The sequence below is a fragment of the Poecilia latipinna genome, unplaced genomic scaffold (assembly GCF_001443285.1).
Source record: "Poecilia latipinna isolate Pla-1442-1.1 unplaced genomic scaffold, P_latipinna-1.0 Scaffold104, whole genome shotgun sequence".
Classification (NCBI taxonomy): Eukaryota; Metazoa; Chordata; class Actinopteri; order Cyprinodontiformes; family Poeciliidae; genus Poecilia; species Poecilia latipinna.
This window is the reverse complement of record NW_015112720.1, coordinates 218451-234795: the sequence shown is the minus strand read 5'-3', so window position 1 is coordinate 234795 and position 16345 is coordinate 218451. Positions and strand designations below refer to the sequence as shown.

Genomic DNA, 16345 nt, shown 5'->3' with positions numbered 1-16345 from the left:
TTCTAATCAGACTGAGAATATAACCAATGTGGAATCAAAAGGTTAATTTAAATTATTTTATGTTTATTTGATGAATTGCTGAGCATACTGTGTAAAATTCAAACTTTTGATGTACATGTACTGCTTAGCTGGTTTATTTTGTCTTGTGTGTGATATTTAAGAAAGAATGCACTGAACTGAAAACACAACTGGAATCCATCACTGTAGAAACAAATGCAGACTCTATTTAACAGGCGTGTTCATTCAGGTCTCCTGTAGATCTTCTCCTCTTTGGCTTCCTTCATGGCTGCGTATCTGGCAACTGTGAACAGGTAGTCGCTCAACCTGAATGCAAAAAAAAAAAATAATAATAATGTTTGGACTTTCATCAGATGTTTAATCTGAAAGAAAGGTACGCGTTTTTTAAAGCAGATACTTTAAATATTGACCTGTTGAGGAATTTTGCAACATCTGGATCTGCCTCCCCTGAACGCACAATTGGAGCAACACTGTGCAGAAAAACACAGAGCTGTCAGAAAACACAGTAGCAGTGAAATAAGAATAACATATCGTCTAAATCTCTGTGCCCTGCATGTTTTAGATGTTAGCCTGGTTCAGCACACCTGAATTGAATAAATAGGTTTTTGGAACGCTCCTACAGAGCTTAGCGACCTGCTGAGGAATCAAGACATTTAAATTAGCTGTGGTGGAGCAGAGAAACATCTGAAATATGCAGGACATGGGTCCTGGAGGACCTCGGCTGCAAAGCAACACTTAAACCACAAACAGTTGGGTTTAAACAGCTTGTAAAACGCAAAATACACAAGTGAATGCATTGGGAACGCTATTCTAAAATAAAGATTTATCAAACACGACTCAGAGGGTGAGGAACAATTTATATTCAGTTTGTTTTTTTTCTCACATTTGCTGATAAAACTGATAAAGTTTGAAAATATAGGTTTCCTCATTAATTAATTAATTGCACAACCATTGATTTTAAGAAATGAGGAATGTGGTTGTAACCCCTTAGCAATCCTGTTGGTCTGGAACTAAGATGCTGCTCTCTTACTGGTAGATTTGAGGTTATCATTATATTAAAATAACCATTTCAAAAGCATTTCCTTTGTTTTAACATGACATATTTTGTAACATGGAATCAGAAGCATGCATGTCATGATCTGGTGGTTTTCTAGACCTAGTACTTAATTTGCTATGTACAGATATAAATCATGCCAAACGCAATGATGGATCTGGTTAAGCAACATTGAACTGATTATTATTTTTTGATCACAACTGTGTGTGGTGAAACTGACCTGCGCTCCGCTCTCCGACAGACTGTCCGAGCTAAGTGCAAAGCTGCGCTGCTCTTCCCCCCAGACTGTAAAATACAAATATGAATAACCTAATCATTCATAGGAACATTCAGTATCTACAGAAGAAAAGATGCTTACAGGTAAAATGAAGTTGGTCAGCGGTGGGAGTTCCTCTGTAAAATGATCGATCCATGTTTCCAGATCAGTGATTGGCTGAGGACTGAACTTTGTTCTCTCTGGTAAAACAAAAAAAAAAAAAAAATTACATCGGTGATGAAAAATAACGAGATCACACCAGCCTGTATTTGCATACTTCTGTGGATTTCTCTTGCAGATGATCGAGGAGTAGCAATATTGGAGCCCACATCTTGTAAAATACACTGGATCTGCAATAAAATAACATGTCTTTAATGCATGTTGATTACTTGCTCTTTAAATCTAATGAACGTTTTGTGCTGAAACTAACCTGTGCTCTGCCTTCGGTCTGTCAGAAGAGTAGAGTGCAGGCCAGTTTCAGCACATTAAATAAATTTGACGTGAAAATCAAACCTTATCCAGCTGATCTGTGAACGTGTGACCTTTGTCAAGACAAAACTCTCGTGCCAAACTGTAAAGTCGGATACAAAAGTGAGTCAGACATACTTAAATATTTTCAGCAAATGCACTGATTTATATTTTAATTTTGCATTTTTTAATTCTTGTCCACAGCTGCAAAAGTACATCTTGTATTTGATATTTTTCAGCAATCACAGCATGTCACCAACTCCACTTAAACTAAGGTTCACTGAAACTGAGATTTATTTTCACCACTAAGGACTTTCGCATTTCCCCTGTAAATTGCAGCAACATAGTTTTAGTTAATACTTCTTTTTCTGCATGTTTAGTAGAACCTCACTTGAAAGAGAAAAATGTTAAAATATTGGTAGTAACTCTAAATATAAAAACAATTCACAATTCTTTCGTTGAAATGTTAAAAGCATTACATTAGTATCCTCTCACCCTGTCAGCAATATTTTCATGGAACATTATTTCCCTTAAAGTTTCATTTGTTTTCTATTTTGGAATTTGCATTTTTATTGAGCTCCGAAGCAGTTCTGCATTGCATGCAGGGTTATTTTTCTTTTCTGATAACATAATTTTATGCAGTTTTTCTACTGTCTGACAAAAGTGCTTTAAATATCCATGTGCATACAATGATTTAATAGTGCAATAATACATAATTTACCCTATAGCTGATGACAACTCATCTGTATTTCCCAAAGCTTCGAAAATGTGATCTTCCTTTGGCCTCCTTTCTCCAGTGAATGTGCTGGAGAAACCTGCAAATCAGGAATCTAGTCAGTTTTTTCTTATTACCTTAAAAAAAATAACCATAAATGTTTGGGATTTTTTGTTAGATTCTTTTGATAGACCAACACAAAATAGTAGTCTTTATAAACATAATAGAAAGCATCTGTTGTTTTCAAATTGTGTTGACATTCTTTATTACTGAGATTTGAACAGCTGAGCTCTCATCCCGATTGTTTTTTTTTTTAGACACATTTTTAACAATGTATAATGCCAACATATACACTAATTTAACTGAAAGGAGAGTCTGGGTCACAACATTCACATGCTTTTATTTTGCCTATAAGACACAAATACATATGCAGATCATGTGGCTTTCAAACATACATGTACATAAAAGAAATCACACAAATTTCTGCAGTCTATACTTCAAATATGGTTGAAACCAAAGCATTAAGATGTCTTCTTAATTGAGTTGACTTACCTTTATCTCCAGTTTTGGTGTATATTTTAGGTGACTTGACTTCTTCAGTGGCATAACTGTAGGAGAAAAGAAAAATAATTAAGATGGTATTGTTTATGAGCAAGAATAAAATCATATGAATGCAATAATGACTCAGAATATAGTTTTAGGGGCTATTTGTTGTGCTGGTGTAAGTGGCAGGAGTCAGAAGAAACAACACTGTAAACATGTGAGCTCACAAGCAGTGCTAAGAAATACCTTCTGTCAGAACACAGCGGTTTAGGTGTCCAATGTTCGCTTATGAGCCTCCTTGTCCGCACAAAACAGCGGAGGAGAGCATGTCTGGTAATAATCGATGTCATAACGAGCTACGAAGTAGCAGCTAAAACTGAACGCTGTTTTGTAACGAAGAGTTTTGTCCCTCAGCCGCGTCCGTAGTTTGTAGGCGTTTCGTTTTCATCGCACGATTGGTCAACTCATCCTGTCGTAGGCAGATTTAGGGACACTGATTGGTCGGAAGGAAACGTGTTGAGGCAACTGAAGCGGTGATTGGGTCCTGAGGCGAAGCGTAGGGTTGTCCACATAATGCATGTAGCTATGTGTAAACTGTGTTTTTAGCTGCATTGATAACTGTCAGTGTTCAGAGCGTTAGACCTAGTCACAAAAATGCATTGTTAAATTCTTCAAACTTTATTCTGTTATTCATGAAATTAAACCACATATTTGTAGGTTTAAACTATCGCCTTGTTTGTGCTACCTCAGCGGATTAACGCCAGCTAAGCCTGTCTGTGGTAACACTGTAAGTGAAAAGTTGAACTTGAGAAGATTTCAGGCTGTGAAACTGCCAGAAAGATGGAGGTGAGAGACTGTCTGGTTTCTGCTCCTGGAAAGGCGATCCTCCACGGGGAACATGCTGTTGTTCATGGAAAGGTATGGTACTAACACACATTTAAAACCAAACTAGGATGCTGTCATCTAAGCATAACATTTAGAAAGCTTTTACGTTCGTGCATTTTTATTGGTAATATTAATTTATGTGGGAAAAGGTTTGATTTACATCATACTAGTTCTGATCACGTCGCAATTGTGACTCTTTATTTTGTATTGGGATATTTTAAAACACTGTTGCAACATGATATGTAGTTTTTCAGTCTGTTGTTTCATAAGGCATTAAAATCAGACATAAAATGTTAAATGCAACTCAGCCTAATGCAGTTGAATTATGAATTTTCTGTTTGATTTTGGAAAAACTAACAGAAAAGTCTTAAAAGTTAAAATATCAAGAGGGAAAGCTGATGAGGGCTTCCACCAACCCTGACCACTAGGGCTGGGTTGGATATAAAATGGTCTAATTACACTCCTGATTTTTAGTATTGTAGTACTGTGAAATGTGAACTGACTTGTATGTTTGTTGTTGCAGGTGGCTCTTGCAGTAAGTTTAAACCTGAGAACATATTTGCAGTTGAAAGCGAGGTCTGATGGCAAAGTTTGCATTAACCTACCTAATATAGACACATTTGTCTGCTGGGAGCTGTCCGAACTGAAACAGCTGACATCATTTTTAAGTGGTAAGAGAGGATTTTTCACACTGATACATTTTTTTCAAACCGATGGACTATTTTTACTTTTAGATTTTAGCTTAGTTATGTACTCGGATCACATCAAGAGATTCAGAATTGCCTATTCAGATATATTTTCTTTCACAGACAATTAAAGAGGCCCCCTTTGGTCACAAAAACATCACATTAACAAGTTAGCTTGTTGAAGAATAGATACACTGCTGAAAATGATGTGTGTCTGTTTTGTCCACCTGCATATTAAATTGCTTCTGTTTCTTTAAAATATTACAAACAGATAAAAAAGAAGAGATGCAACGTCTGGATGCTGAACTGGTGAAGAGACTGCGTGAATTTATTGGCGTGACCAATGGAAATTTAGACAGTAGCGCTTCAGCAATTTTGGCCTTCCTTTACATCTACCTGTCACTTTTTGGATCAGGGTGAGATATTTCTAATGTTCTTCACATTTTATAGAAACAAGACTCATCAAAACTATCAGATTTTTTTTTTCTCACATATTTTTAAGGTCTGCTGAATTTCATGGACATCTATGGTAATAAAAGCACCAGTCACTACGAAATGATGACTTATAGATGTTCATGCCGTCTTTCCACAGGCAAAACATGTGATAATGTTAAGCTTTTGCTATTTGCAAATGTCAGATGTTGCCAACTACCAACTGTGTCTGTTTGCAAAGTATATTTTAGAAACATTTTATTAAGGAAATGTTCACTCTGCTCCATATTTGTCCTACGTGTGTTATTTTTTTTCATATGATTAGGGGAGTGATGAAGGCCCTTATCTAAAATGTCTAGCGGGTGGAGAGTTTTCTGACAGAGGTGGTACAATCTGACAACAATAATATTAAAACAATTACTTAAAATAGAATTAATAAATAGATTTTATTGATATCACAGTAGTACCACAAAATGTTGCAATACAATTTTAAATCCATGTCAAACCCCCCCCCATCATCAAGGTCTGTACATGTTGTTTTTGGGCTAATCTGAAGACCATATGAACTTTGGAGGCCCGACTTTGCAGAAGGTTGATAATTTCCCGCTCTATAATGTACATATCTGAGTTTCCCTGTTATAGTACCACAATCAGCTGACTGTGGAATGTTAGGTAGGTAGAGAGAAAATTTCATGACTCTACTTATTGCATCTTACTAAAGCACCAGACTACAGTCCTCTGAGCTCTTTAGAGCAACCCATTCTTTCTTCTAGAAACATTCTGCAAGCCTATATGCTGGATTTTATACGTCTGCATCCATGAGAGTTAATGCAATACCTGAACTCAGTGATTTAAAGGGGTGACAGGATACCTGATGGAGTGTAATGGTCTATGTAAATGAATATGGTCTTGTGCTCATGTTGCTAAATGCTATGAATGTATAAGAAAGTGATGAGTACACGCCTTGAGGTTTATTGCACTCGTTCAGGCCTGGAGTTTTTCCTTCTTTGTTAACAACCTTAATGTGGTCCTTTATTTCTTTGTTGACATGGATAGGTTGATTGGATGAATTAAAACACACGTAAAGAGAGACAGATCGGTGACCTCTGCAGCCCGAGCTGCTGGGAAGATTCTCAGGCACATTAGAGCTGCAGGTTGTTGGAGGGTTTAATCGGCGCTGACACAGTGCTGCTGTGTCAGAGCGAGGTGAAGGATTTCTGACAGGATGGCCACTAATGAGAGTCAGGCACTGGGCCACTCTGCACCCTTTTAACAAGTCTGGATGGGTTTTCCCTCTTGAGAGCAGAACCGGACAATTAGTTTAGAGTATTTTTCTGTCTGCCTGAAAGCAACCACTCTGAAATGACATAGACAGAAATGTCAAGTTTGTTTCTGCTGTATGAAGTAGTCTATGTGAGACTGCATTATTGGTCTATAATAAAAATAAAGCCAGTGCTGTAGCTGAGTTTGTGTGTGATGTACTAGCAAATTAAAACAAAACAACAAACATAGTTGCTGTTTGTCTTAGCTTTATTTGTATGTAGTTTAATTAAACACCAACTCATTGTTTTATGATTATGTTTTCAGAGATATGCCCAGTCTGACGGTGTCTGTGTGGTCAGAGCTGCCGACCGGAGCAGGACTGGGCTCAAGTGCTGCTTATTCCGTGTGTTTAGCTGCAGCTTTCCTCTGTGCAACTGGAAACATTCCCACTCCCCTCAAAGAGTGGGAGCAGACTGGCAGGTAAGATCAAGGTTTCATTGTATGAGCTGGGATTTTGACTTCAGCAGTAATTTGCATCAACAGAGCAATTAGTCTCTGAGGTTTGGTCTAAAAACTTCTAAATGACCAGAGTGAATAGCTTGATGCAATTTGATAGAAAAGAGTTTTGTATTGTTGGCTTAATTTTATTATTATTATTATTATTATTATTTTTTTTTTTTACAGGTTATCTGTCTCATATACTGTCATGACATAATGATAATTTTAATACATAAAAAAGTTGCGTACTGCAGCTTCAATCTGAAATTAACTGTCGTTTGATTATTTAAAACACGTGCGAGCGCTAGGGGAAACTTAGTACTTCCGAACAGTGCCTCTATAATTATTCAATTTAACACACAACTGCGTACCTGTCTCTGTGATTGCTCATTTAGCAGCACCCTGTGTTGTTGTAAACTGACTGCAGATGGTGTCAGGAGGATCTGGAGCTCATCAACAGTTGGGCTTTCCAAGGAGAGAAGATCATCCACGGAAATCCCTCAGGAGTAGACAATGCTGTAGGAACATGGGGTGAGATAGAAAAGTGTTTAACATAACATATGGCGCATGAAGTTGTACTCCCTCCTTTTCCTCCCCCTTTAATACCAGTAGTTATACTATTATTATTTTATCAACAGTTTACAATATCGCCATTTAAAATAATCTTTTAAATGTTTTTTCTACACATAGGTGGTATGCTGAGATTTTTAGCTGGAAAGATAATACCACTGAGCAGGTACTGTTGGAGTACTTATGAATGTTTTGGTTAATAAGTCGATTTAGGAAGATATGCTCTATATTTTTAGTAACAAAAATCAAACTTCCTCTGGAAAATCATCCTCTGATTATCAGGTGACTGAACTCTCTAATTTTTGTTGCTGTCAGGGTGCCGTTGCTGAGAATCCTCCTCACTAACACCAAAGTACCACGGAGCACCAAGGTACTTGTTGCCAGGGTGAAGGACAAAATTAACAAGGTACTAAATGGTTTTCCCTCCCCCGTGTGTTACTTGCCGACACTATAATTAATATAATAGGCAGTGCTTTTTCGTGGCCGATACTCCAGGGCATGGGGTTGAGTGCCTCCATAAAACATTAAAATTAAACTCTCAGCCAGCACCCCTGTGTGCCGTTGCCTTGGCGACACCAGCAGGTGTGCAGCTTTCCACCCTGGACAGAGATTGGGCTTGTATGGTGTTGTGCCAATATTGGACACAGTCGGAGTCAGACCTGCCAAATGTGCTGCCCATGTGCAGTATGTCCACTGAAATCTGCTGTGCAGTTCTAAATTTAAACGCATAAAAACATTACTTTTTCACAAACCCCGTGCAAAAGATGTACGGGAGATGTTAATCTGCCTTTGTTGTTGGCCTGTTTTTGTTTTGACCTCCTGCAGCTTCCTTCCATCATGATCCCTGTGCTGGATTCGGTCGATGCCATTTCCTGCACCTGTGAGAAAGTCCTAACAGAGATGACTTGTGAGCCCATCACAGGAGACCACTATAACATCTTAGAGGTACACTTTGTTTTTTTTGTAATTTAAATAAAATATAGATATTGAAAAACGTGCAGTCAGAAGTACAATTTAATTTTATTTGATGAATAAAATAAAAGGTGAAAACAATGGAACCCCAGTGCAAATATTCACATCAACATACTGTTGTTTATCTCTCATGACCTGTATCTTTACTGCTTTTTAAATTATTTTTTTATTTTATAGGAGCTAATTGACATCAACCAGCATCATCTGAATGTGATTGGTGTAGGGCATCCTTCTTTAGACACGGTGTGCCAGGTTACAGCAGCTAGAGGGCTTCACAGCAAGCTTACAGGAGCAGGTGGAGGAGGCTGTGGCATCACACTCCTGAGACCAGGTGCTGCACAATAATGGTTCTTTATTTGCTGTTGTAAACGTGCAGAATTTAAATGGTTAACTATCTAATACCTTGCTACGTCTGTGCTCATTTTAACAAGCATATATCATGAAATTTACTACTTATCTTTTTCAGCTGTGTTTGCACTTATAGTTTAATTAATTTCTATGTCTGAAATTAGGGAATATTTAAATAAAATAAAATAAATAAAGGTGGACGAAAAAAAGGCAGCCAATAACAAAACTGAAAATAACTAAAGAATGATGACATTACTATGTCGAATCAACAGTGACATCAGTGCCAAACAAGTCTCCAGCTTGAATTTGAATTCATAAAGTGGAGATTTTTATCCTATGAAGAAAAGTCAGAAGAAATGTTGATTTAGAGACGGGAGCCTGGAGACTTAACAGACCGGAAACCTCCCCATTGATTTAAAAGCTCCTCAAAGGAGACTCATTTTGTCTGTAATCTGTCACAGTGGTGAACAAATGTGTGGGACAAAAATCCAATAAAGAAAACCACTCTGAAGGCTCACCCAGTTAATTATCTTTCAGCTCTGAGTCCATCCCAGATTTTGGGTTTAATGATGGAATATTTATTTATTCAATCATGCCATCTGGAGAAATCTGACAAAGAGAATAGAAAGTACAGTGAAAGAAAACCTTTTCTTACCTGAAAAACTGACTGACTGCTCCAGCTGTCTGGGTTATTTGGGGTGCTCTTTCTCACAGACTCTAATGCTCAATTGTCTCAAATTTTGAGTAATAAGTGGGTGAGACTGAACTCGCCAACTTTTCCCACAAAAGTGCTCACACCATTTTTTTTTTTTCCTGTGTTGTCTATAAATAGTCTCTCATCTGTTTGATATATTCCAAATCTTTTCTGTCCAGAAAACATTACATTATTTTAAGGAAAATTTGCAGGCGGTTTTGTGGTCATCTAAGAACGAAGGTACATGTTCAGTTTTGAGGATATGCTTAAAAAGCTGCTATGTCATAGAAAAGTGTGTAAAATTCTCGGTTTGCTTCGACAGCCAGTGAAATGGTTGAGACTGGCTTAAAAATGTGACATTTTGAGGTAGAAAAATAATTCAAGAGAAAAGAGTGTTTTAGTTGTTGCTTTTAGTTCTTAATATTTCTTTTGGCCTTCTTATCTGCACTGATCGTCAGAAGATCAGTCAGAGAAAAAACATTTTCAAGGTAATGGAGGGGTCTACGGCAGAACATTCATGTCATGCCTCTTGATATTGTCCTTTGTAGATTTTAAGGTATGCTTGTAATTTTAAAAGTTGCATTATTTTTTTCCCCTGAATTTCCTTTATTTATTTAATTGAATTCCTGCTTTCATTTTCCAACTAAACATTCCTTCTGTCTTTGGCTGCAAGATGAGCCCAAATTTTTATTGATTCATTCCAGTGCAAAAATGGAATGAATCAATCTGTCTTTTCAAAACAGCCATCCAGAAGAAAATTACTTTTTATCTCCATACTCTGTGTTTCTAAGGCAAGCTTTGCCAATCATATTGAGTGTTTTTTTTTTTTTTTTTGTCTTGTTCATAGTAACCCATTCTGCCCATCTCGCTTTACAAATACTTGTCTAATAATTTCAGTTGAACAGTTTTTAGTTACGGAAAACTCTCTGTGACACTAAATGTTCTGTTTTCCACAGACACTCTCCACCTTTTCTCAGATGTAGGGATTGTAAGGACAATGCATGATGAGAGGAATTATAGAAAGCACATATACATATATGTGCTCATGCACTGAACCAATCAGAAATGCTGTGTTCAGTCTGTTTATGCCTGCAGCTTACTGAATTTTAATAGGTTCTCAATCTCCTAAATAGATTTCCAAATACTTTTTTCTTCTCATGCTTTTGTTTTTGAATTGCAGCTATTTTAAACACTTTTACATCTGTCTGCTCTAAAGCTCATTATAATAAAGCCCTTAGAAGAAGTTATTTTATCTCCGTCTGTAGGAGCTGCGCCTGCACCCTGAGGATAGACTGTTATGGAAAGAAAAAGGATGTGAGGTGTTTTACAACTATCAATGGTTTTTTGAGTTTGTTGCAAGCTTTTTCCATTTTGGCTTCATTTGTGTTCAATATAAATTAGCATTCTACACACTTTGTAAGAATTAAATCATTTTAAAATGTGATAAAAAAAAACCCAACAACAATCAGATCAGTGATGTTAAAACCACTAGAACTGACAAGAGTTTTCTTTTGTGATTACTTATTCAACTTTTTAAAAATTGAATTACTTCTTTCCTTTCTCGACTAAACATTCCCTTTGTGCCGCACTCTTTCGGATTTTTATTTGAGCAGAGGTCTGTGACATATTTGACGCTCAGGATATTGTTTCATAACCCAACCCTGTTCTCGCCCATACTCTTTACATCTTTGGATGTTGGATCGAGAGTTGCTCTGTAAAACTTAAGATATTGTTTTACAAGAAGATCCATGTTTGAAATGTCTCCACTGCTTTCTCCATAATTTGTCTGCTGTGCTCTTTGGTCTTCATGATGCTGTTTATTCATTAATCTTCTCTAAGAAACATTTGAAGCTTTCATGGAACCATCTTAGCCTGACCTTTCTTGTCTGTTGACATTATTGTTGGTTCTATTTGCAGAAACTGATTCAACGACTCTTCAGGGGACGATGAAGGACCTGAGGGACTGTGGCTATGACTGCTGGGAAACAAGTATTGGTGGACCAGGTGTGCAGCAGCACTTCCCTTCCTCTGTTAAAGAGGAAATTATGGAGGTTTTAAACCGGTACTGAGGCCTACTGGTGGCTAAGCCAAAAGGACTGATTCTTACACTGTGGGACTTCTAGTTGATGTCTCAAAACCTTTGATATACTTAACAAATAATGGGAACTGGGAGAATGGAAAAAATAATGTTTCCAATTGATTTTTTTTGACTGAACTTATTTTTTTTAGTGTATTTGACACTAATCAACTGGGCCTTTTTGCACATTGGAGCATAATTATTACATGCAATGGTGTATCTGTACTCTAGATGGCAGCAGAGTGGCACATATTGTTTTAATGAATCAGGATAAAACTAATACTTTAATGGATTAGTTTAATAACATTAAATCCTCACTTCTATAATTTTAACAGGGTCAACAACTTCTTTAGTGAATGTAATAAAGCTGTGTGAGTGATTTTTTTTTTTGTTCAGGACACATCAGTTACAAAAAAAACAAGTTTGTAAATTCAAATGAAGGATTTGTTCTGGAAATTGATGCATGCCAGATTGAATATAAAAAAAAAAACAAATTGATGTCTAAAGTGATGTTTAAAGTGAAAATCTTCAGCCTCTAAATCATTTTGTGGTTTTATTTATCAAGTTAAAGACTAACAGGTTGTGTTGTTTTGCTAATGAAGGTTGCAGAAAGGAGGACAGCAGGCGTGTGCGGCCTCTCTGGAGGATCTGGATTAGCATCACTGTGCTGTGAATAAACAACAAACGGCGTCCCTCCGAGTTACACAGACACACAACAGCTTTTCCAAATTCTCCGCCACTTTATTGCTCATCCTTTTAAGCATTGCAAAATATGCTGCAAATAGCGAAGATGCAGCTGACTGATCTGTCTGGAATAACCCCCCGATTTGGGGAAAAGGTCACCGTGGGAGTGAATATCCATTTCATTTTTTTTTTTGTTCTTTCAAATGTCATGAAGATTGAGAAGTCCAAATCTGGCTGTGTACGTGAATAAACGACATTCGTCACCCCACCCGCATTCCCCCCCTGCACCCCCCCCACACACACACACCCCCGTCACACTCACCCACCCTTTCTCTGCGTCTGCCCTCTCTGTCCTCTTGAATTGTGTCATCTTTATGTCAGGGCAGCCCCCCTGTCAGCGTGCTGCACAGTTGCTCCTAACCCCTGCTGGAATTTAATTACCACTGCGCTTCTCAATTGAAATGGCATTGAGGAGGGCGGGAAGGCAAGAATAGCTGAGGGTCGGGGCAAACGGGGGTGTTAGGGAGGGGTCTGGACAAGAGGGACACAACAAAGCCAGTTTTATTTGAAGCCCCTCTTTTTATTTTCTCTCATTTTCTTTCAGTCCTTTTTGCCCAAGTGAGGCACAGATGGTATTTTTTTTATATATATCAGTGTCAGTGCCGGCTTCTTTCTGCTCTGATGAATAGAATCTAAGGAGGACCTGGGATTATTTCAGATAACCATGGGGGTGAGGAAAGGGGGTCAAGGATAAAGAGGAAGAATGTCAGATTTCCAGAGATACAGTAGGAACTGTGAGCTGCCCTTGTAGTGGGGCAGAAAAGATGGGGGGTTGGGAGGGTGGTATGTAAAAATCATTTAACATTTTGGGTGTTTGAGGGAGTTTTGTCTGTATAAATCTGTGCGAGCGAAACGACAATGAATAATTCATTTTGTCCAAGCAGGAGGAATGAAATGCTAAATGTGAATTTGCTGAGTGGTCGTGCTCACTGTGGCACATTCCCTCTGGTCCCGTGTCAACTGGTGAGAGACTTGTCAGGAACCATTAAGACTGAATGCAGAATTAGACCTGACTGACAAGATATCATGAAGCCGATGTCCAGTGGTTTTGCTAATGGGGATTTCGGTGTACAGCTCCATTCACGCCCGTAGATCAGCATTTGTCTCCGTTATTATGGAAAGTGCCTGCTTTGTGTGTTTTTATGCCGTATGCGTGTCAGAGGCTGATGAGGAAACGGCCTCGGCGGGGGACGTTTAGGCAACCGCTCCCCATCAGCGTCTGTAGGAACACGGTGACAGAGGCACAGTCAACATCACAAGCTCCTCTCTGTCATCATGAGCTGGATGATCCTCCTGGGGCTGTTTGCCCTTTTGCTAAGTAGGAGGTTGGCGGCCCACGTCGGAGGCAGGGGTCCGAATAAGACAGCAGGATGTGAGAATGCTGTCAGAAATGATTTTTATGGGGTTCGTATGGAGTTTAGAGAAGTCTGGGATTTCGTTGAAGCATTCTGCAGGTGTGGACAATGATAAATACGGATTGTTGTGTTTTAAAGTCTTAGTTTCCTGTTCCATTGTCTAAATGTTGCATCAATAAGTTCATCTATGCACCCATTTGCCCATACATCCATCCGTGCAGGTAAAGCCTGACCACTTCATAAATGTGTGCAATAAATTTACTGCCAATTGGGAGGTCTCTGCTAAAAATAATATTCTTAAAGCTGCCCAAAAACATTGCACCCAAGATTCAAACCAAGAGTATCTTTTGATAAAACAGGAATTTTCACCAAACTCCTCAAACAAAGCAACCTCTAGCATTTTGATATGAGCTGCCCCTTTTGTGAAGGTAAATTTAAAATATTAAAATTCACAATATAAAAGAAAAAAAAAAAACTTTTAAACATTCTTATGTTCAGTTTCTGTTTAGAGGTTTTAGGATTACAAAATTCATCCCATTTAAAAAAAACAACAAAAAAACACAAGTATTGCACTCGCTGGTTTAGATATTCTTATATAAACTTGTGTTGACCCAACTTAAAATAAATATTTGAGATTGATGCAGTGAATGTTTAAAAATGCAGCTCATTTTACACTTTGAAGTTACATAATGTTAATTTTTTTGTAGCTATCATCTCTGTTATAATCTTCAGACTAAACAAATATGTGCTGAACTGAACCAAACCCTTTCCTATGAATGGATGAGATGAAGTTTGTCCCCACAGACAGCAGATCTCAACTTCACATCCAGTCAAACAGTTTTGGCTCCAGAACTTGGGGGTTTTTGCGGGATCTCATTTACGGGCTGAACTCCACTTCCACACTGACCAGAGCTAAGCAAATGTCTTCTCTGGATGTTTATGTGTCATTTAATCATTTCCTGCTTGATTTTTTTTTTTTTAAGCTGAAGCCAAACTTTCATAGCACATCAGACGATCAGATAACAAAAAAAATATCAAAGTTTTGATTTGAAAACTTTATTTAATCTTTCCCATCCTTGTCATGTCTCAACTTTATCTTGTGAGACTCTGTGGGTCCACAACCCCCCGCTCCCCTCTCCTGGACCGGGAGCCTGTTTTAGCAGTCCTAAACGTAGCCAAAACATTTAAAGTGAGGTTTCAACCTGGAGGATCTGTTATGTCTAGAGCTGGGTTTCTGTTATCCCTCAGAAACAGACAGAGCTGCACAATTGTAAATATCTGAAAACACACGACACCTCCTCTCCATGTCCCTGTTTCCATTATGGAATTGTATCATGTCTGAGTATTGATCCCGGAATTGATCCCACGGAGTCGAGGGCATGTGCAACACACTCTGTCATCTCTCCAGCACCGGCAGTAGTATGTTTTTTAATTGCAGACTAAGGCGCTCGGTTTTCATGTTACCTTTGAAAAGCCTCATTGATTTTTATACCACCCTTCATCCTCTCTGTGCTCCGTTTTAAGAGCAAATCCCTTGTGTCAGACTTTCCCCCGAATGTAAAAGCATGAGATCTGCCAGTGCCTTTCACAAGGCTTCCAGGTGCTATTCAGACACATTAAAACTTAAGTTTTAAAAGTCAGGTGTGTGATTTTTTTTTTTTTTCTGTTCAAATAAAACAAAGAGGAATGAAGGCTATGCTACAGTCTGCCAGTCTCGGTGTCAGTGGGAGCTGCTGAACGCTGGGCTGAACAAACCTTTAAACTTAAGTGCAGGTTATTGGGCTAGAAGAGACCACAATGCTAGAGATGTTTAGTAAATCTTCAAGTATAAAATGTTCTTTTGTTGCAGTAGAATAAACTCTCTCTCTTTTTCTTACTGAAATCCAGCATTTGACATGAGTACATCTATTTAGTGGGAAAGCAAATCTCAGAAATTCATTGCTGCAACTGCCATCGCCACCACTGCTAATCCTCTCCGTTTATTAATAGAAGCACTTTCCTGTAACTTTCCTTAAGACTGGAGCACACAGAGAAGGGATCATTCCTCTGCACAGTCTTACTAGATCACAGAGATTCAGAGTATTGGATCCTTTCTTTTACTTTCTTCTCTTCGACTCACATCTGGGATCGAGCAGGCCGTAGAAGAAGGATTTTGTATTTGATCAAATATTTCTCTGTGGGGTCATAACATTTGGATTTTGTTGAAACGCACAATAATGGTGGATGTAAAAAAGAATTATGCTGTTGCAATAAAATAAATTATTTTACATATCTTTTAGGCATCTTTACAAGAGATGCCACAAATTGTTACAGGTGGTGTTTAGTTAGCATTTTTGCATAAATTATAGCTTAGTATTTCTGAGCTATTTTTTAATCTTGAAAATATTGTAAATTTAGCATTGTTTAGTAGCAACCCTACATGAGACACAGTTTCTGTCTTAACATTAAAAAAAAAAAAATGAGTCTAATAATCCAAACAGGATTTGTTTTTTGTTTTGTTCTGGTTTTTAGCTGAAGCTCAGGAATATATTTAGCATATGTGCGTCTATAATGCAAAACAAAAACATCCTCAATGAAATTTGATTTGCATTAATTTGAGAAGCAGCTTAACTAACATTCATACTATGAACTCACTTTGAATTTGAAATAGGTCGTCATAATTTCCCTGGGATTGCAGCCAATTTATCGCCCCCCCCCCCCCTCTCCCCCCCGACCTCAACCCCCCCCCGGACATTAGTGGTTCTTTTTCAAAATCACAATATCCAAC

General features: G+C 38.0%; 2 protein-coding genes across 3 annotated transcripts; one reads left to right on the top strand and one right to left on the bottom strand.

The window, feature by feature from the left end:
- Positions 1 to 46: 46 nt before the first annotated feature.
- On the bottom strand, positions 47 to 3505 carry mmab (metabolism of cobalamin associated B). 2 transcript variants are annotated; one of them, XM_015027600.1, is made up of 9 exons: positions 3301 to 3502; positions 3064 to 3119; positions 2518 to 2611; positions 1842 to 1899; positions 1606 to 1678; positions 1431 to 1528; positions 1293 to 1357; positions 429 to 488; positions 47 to 324 (listed from the first exon to the last, which is right to left on the bottom strand). In XM_015027600.1, exons 1-9 carry the CDS (start codon positions 3402 to 3404, stop codon positions 240 to 242), a joined length of 693 nt encoding a protein of 230 aa, XP_014883086.1. In that variant the 5' UTR covers positions 3405 to 3502; the 3' UTR covers positions 47 to 239. The 2 variants fall into 2 exon arrangements, with proteins under 2 accessions (XP_014883086.1, XP_014883087.1); XM_015027601.1 differs by lacking the exon at positions 1293 to 1357 and having other exon boundaries at positions 241 to 488; positions 3301 to 3505.
- A 138-nt stretch (positions 3506 to 3643) lies between these two features.
- Positions 3644 to 11972, top strand: mvk (mevalonate kinase). Its single transcript, XM_015027598.1, has 10 exons — positions 3644 to 3972; positions 4463 to 4610; positions 4897 to 5041; positions 6645 to 6800; positions 7246 to 7349; positions 7509 to 7554; positions 7704 to 7794; positions 8214 to 8333; positions 8538 to 8691; positions 11320 to 11972. The coding sequence occupies exons 1-10, from the start codon at positions 3895 to 3897 to the stop codon at positions 11469 to 11471; spliced, it is 1194 nt and encodes a 397-aa protein (XP_014883084.1). The 5' UTR covers positions 3644 to 3894; the 3' UTR covers positions 11472 to 11972.
- The last annotated feature ends 4373 nt before the right edge of the window (positions 11973 to 16345 follow it).

Coding starts and splice junctions, on each gene's coding strand:
- mvk (XM_015027598.1), top strand. CDS start 3,895: ATGGAGGTGAGAGACTGTCTGGTTTCTGCTCCTGGAAAGGCGATCCTC. Junction 7,555..7,703: donor AAGATAATACCACTGAGCAG/GTACTGTTGGAG, acceptor TGTTGCTGTCAG/GGTGCCGTTGCTGAGAATCC. Junction 7,795..8,213: donor TGAAGGACAAAATTAACAAG/GTACTAAATGGT, acceptor GACCTCCTGCAG/CTTCCTTCCATCATGATCCC.
- mmab (XM_015027600.1), bottom strand. CDS start 3,404: ATGACATCGATTATTACCAGACATGCTCTCCTCCGCTGTTTTGTGCGG. Junction 2,612..3,063: donor CACCAAAACTGGAGATAAAG/GTAAGTCAACTC, acceptor CCTGATTTGCAG/GTTTCTCCAGCACATTCACT. Junction 1,679..1,841: donor TCACAGATCAGCTGGATAAG/GTTTGATTTTCA, acceptor ATTTTATTGCAG/ATCCAGTGTATTTTACAAGA.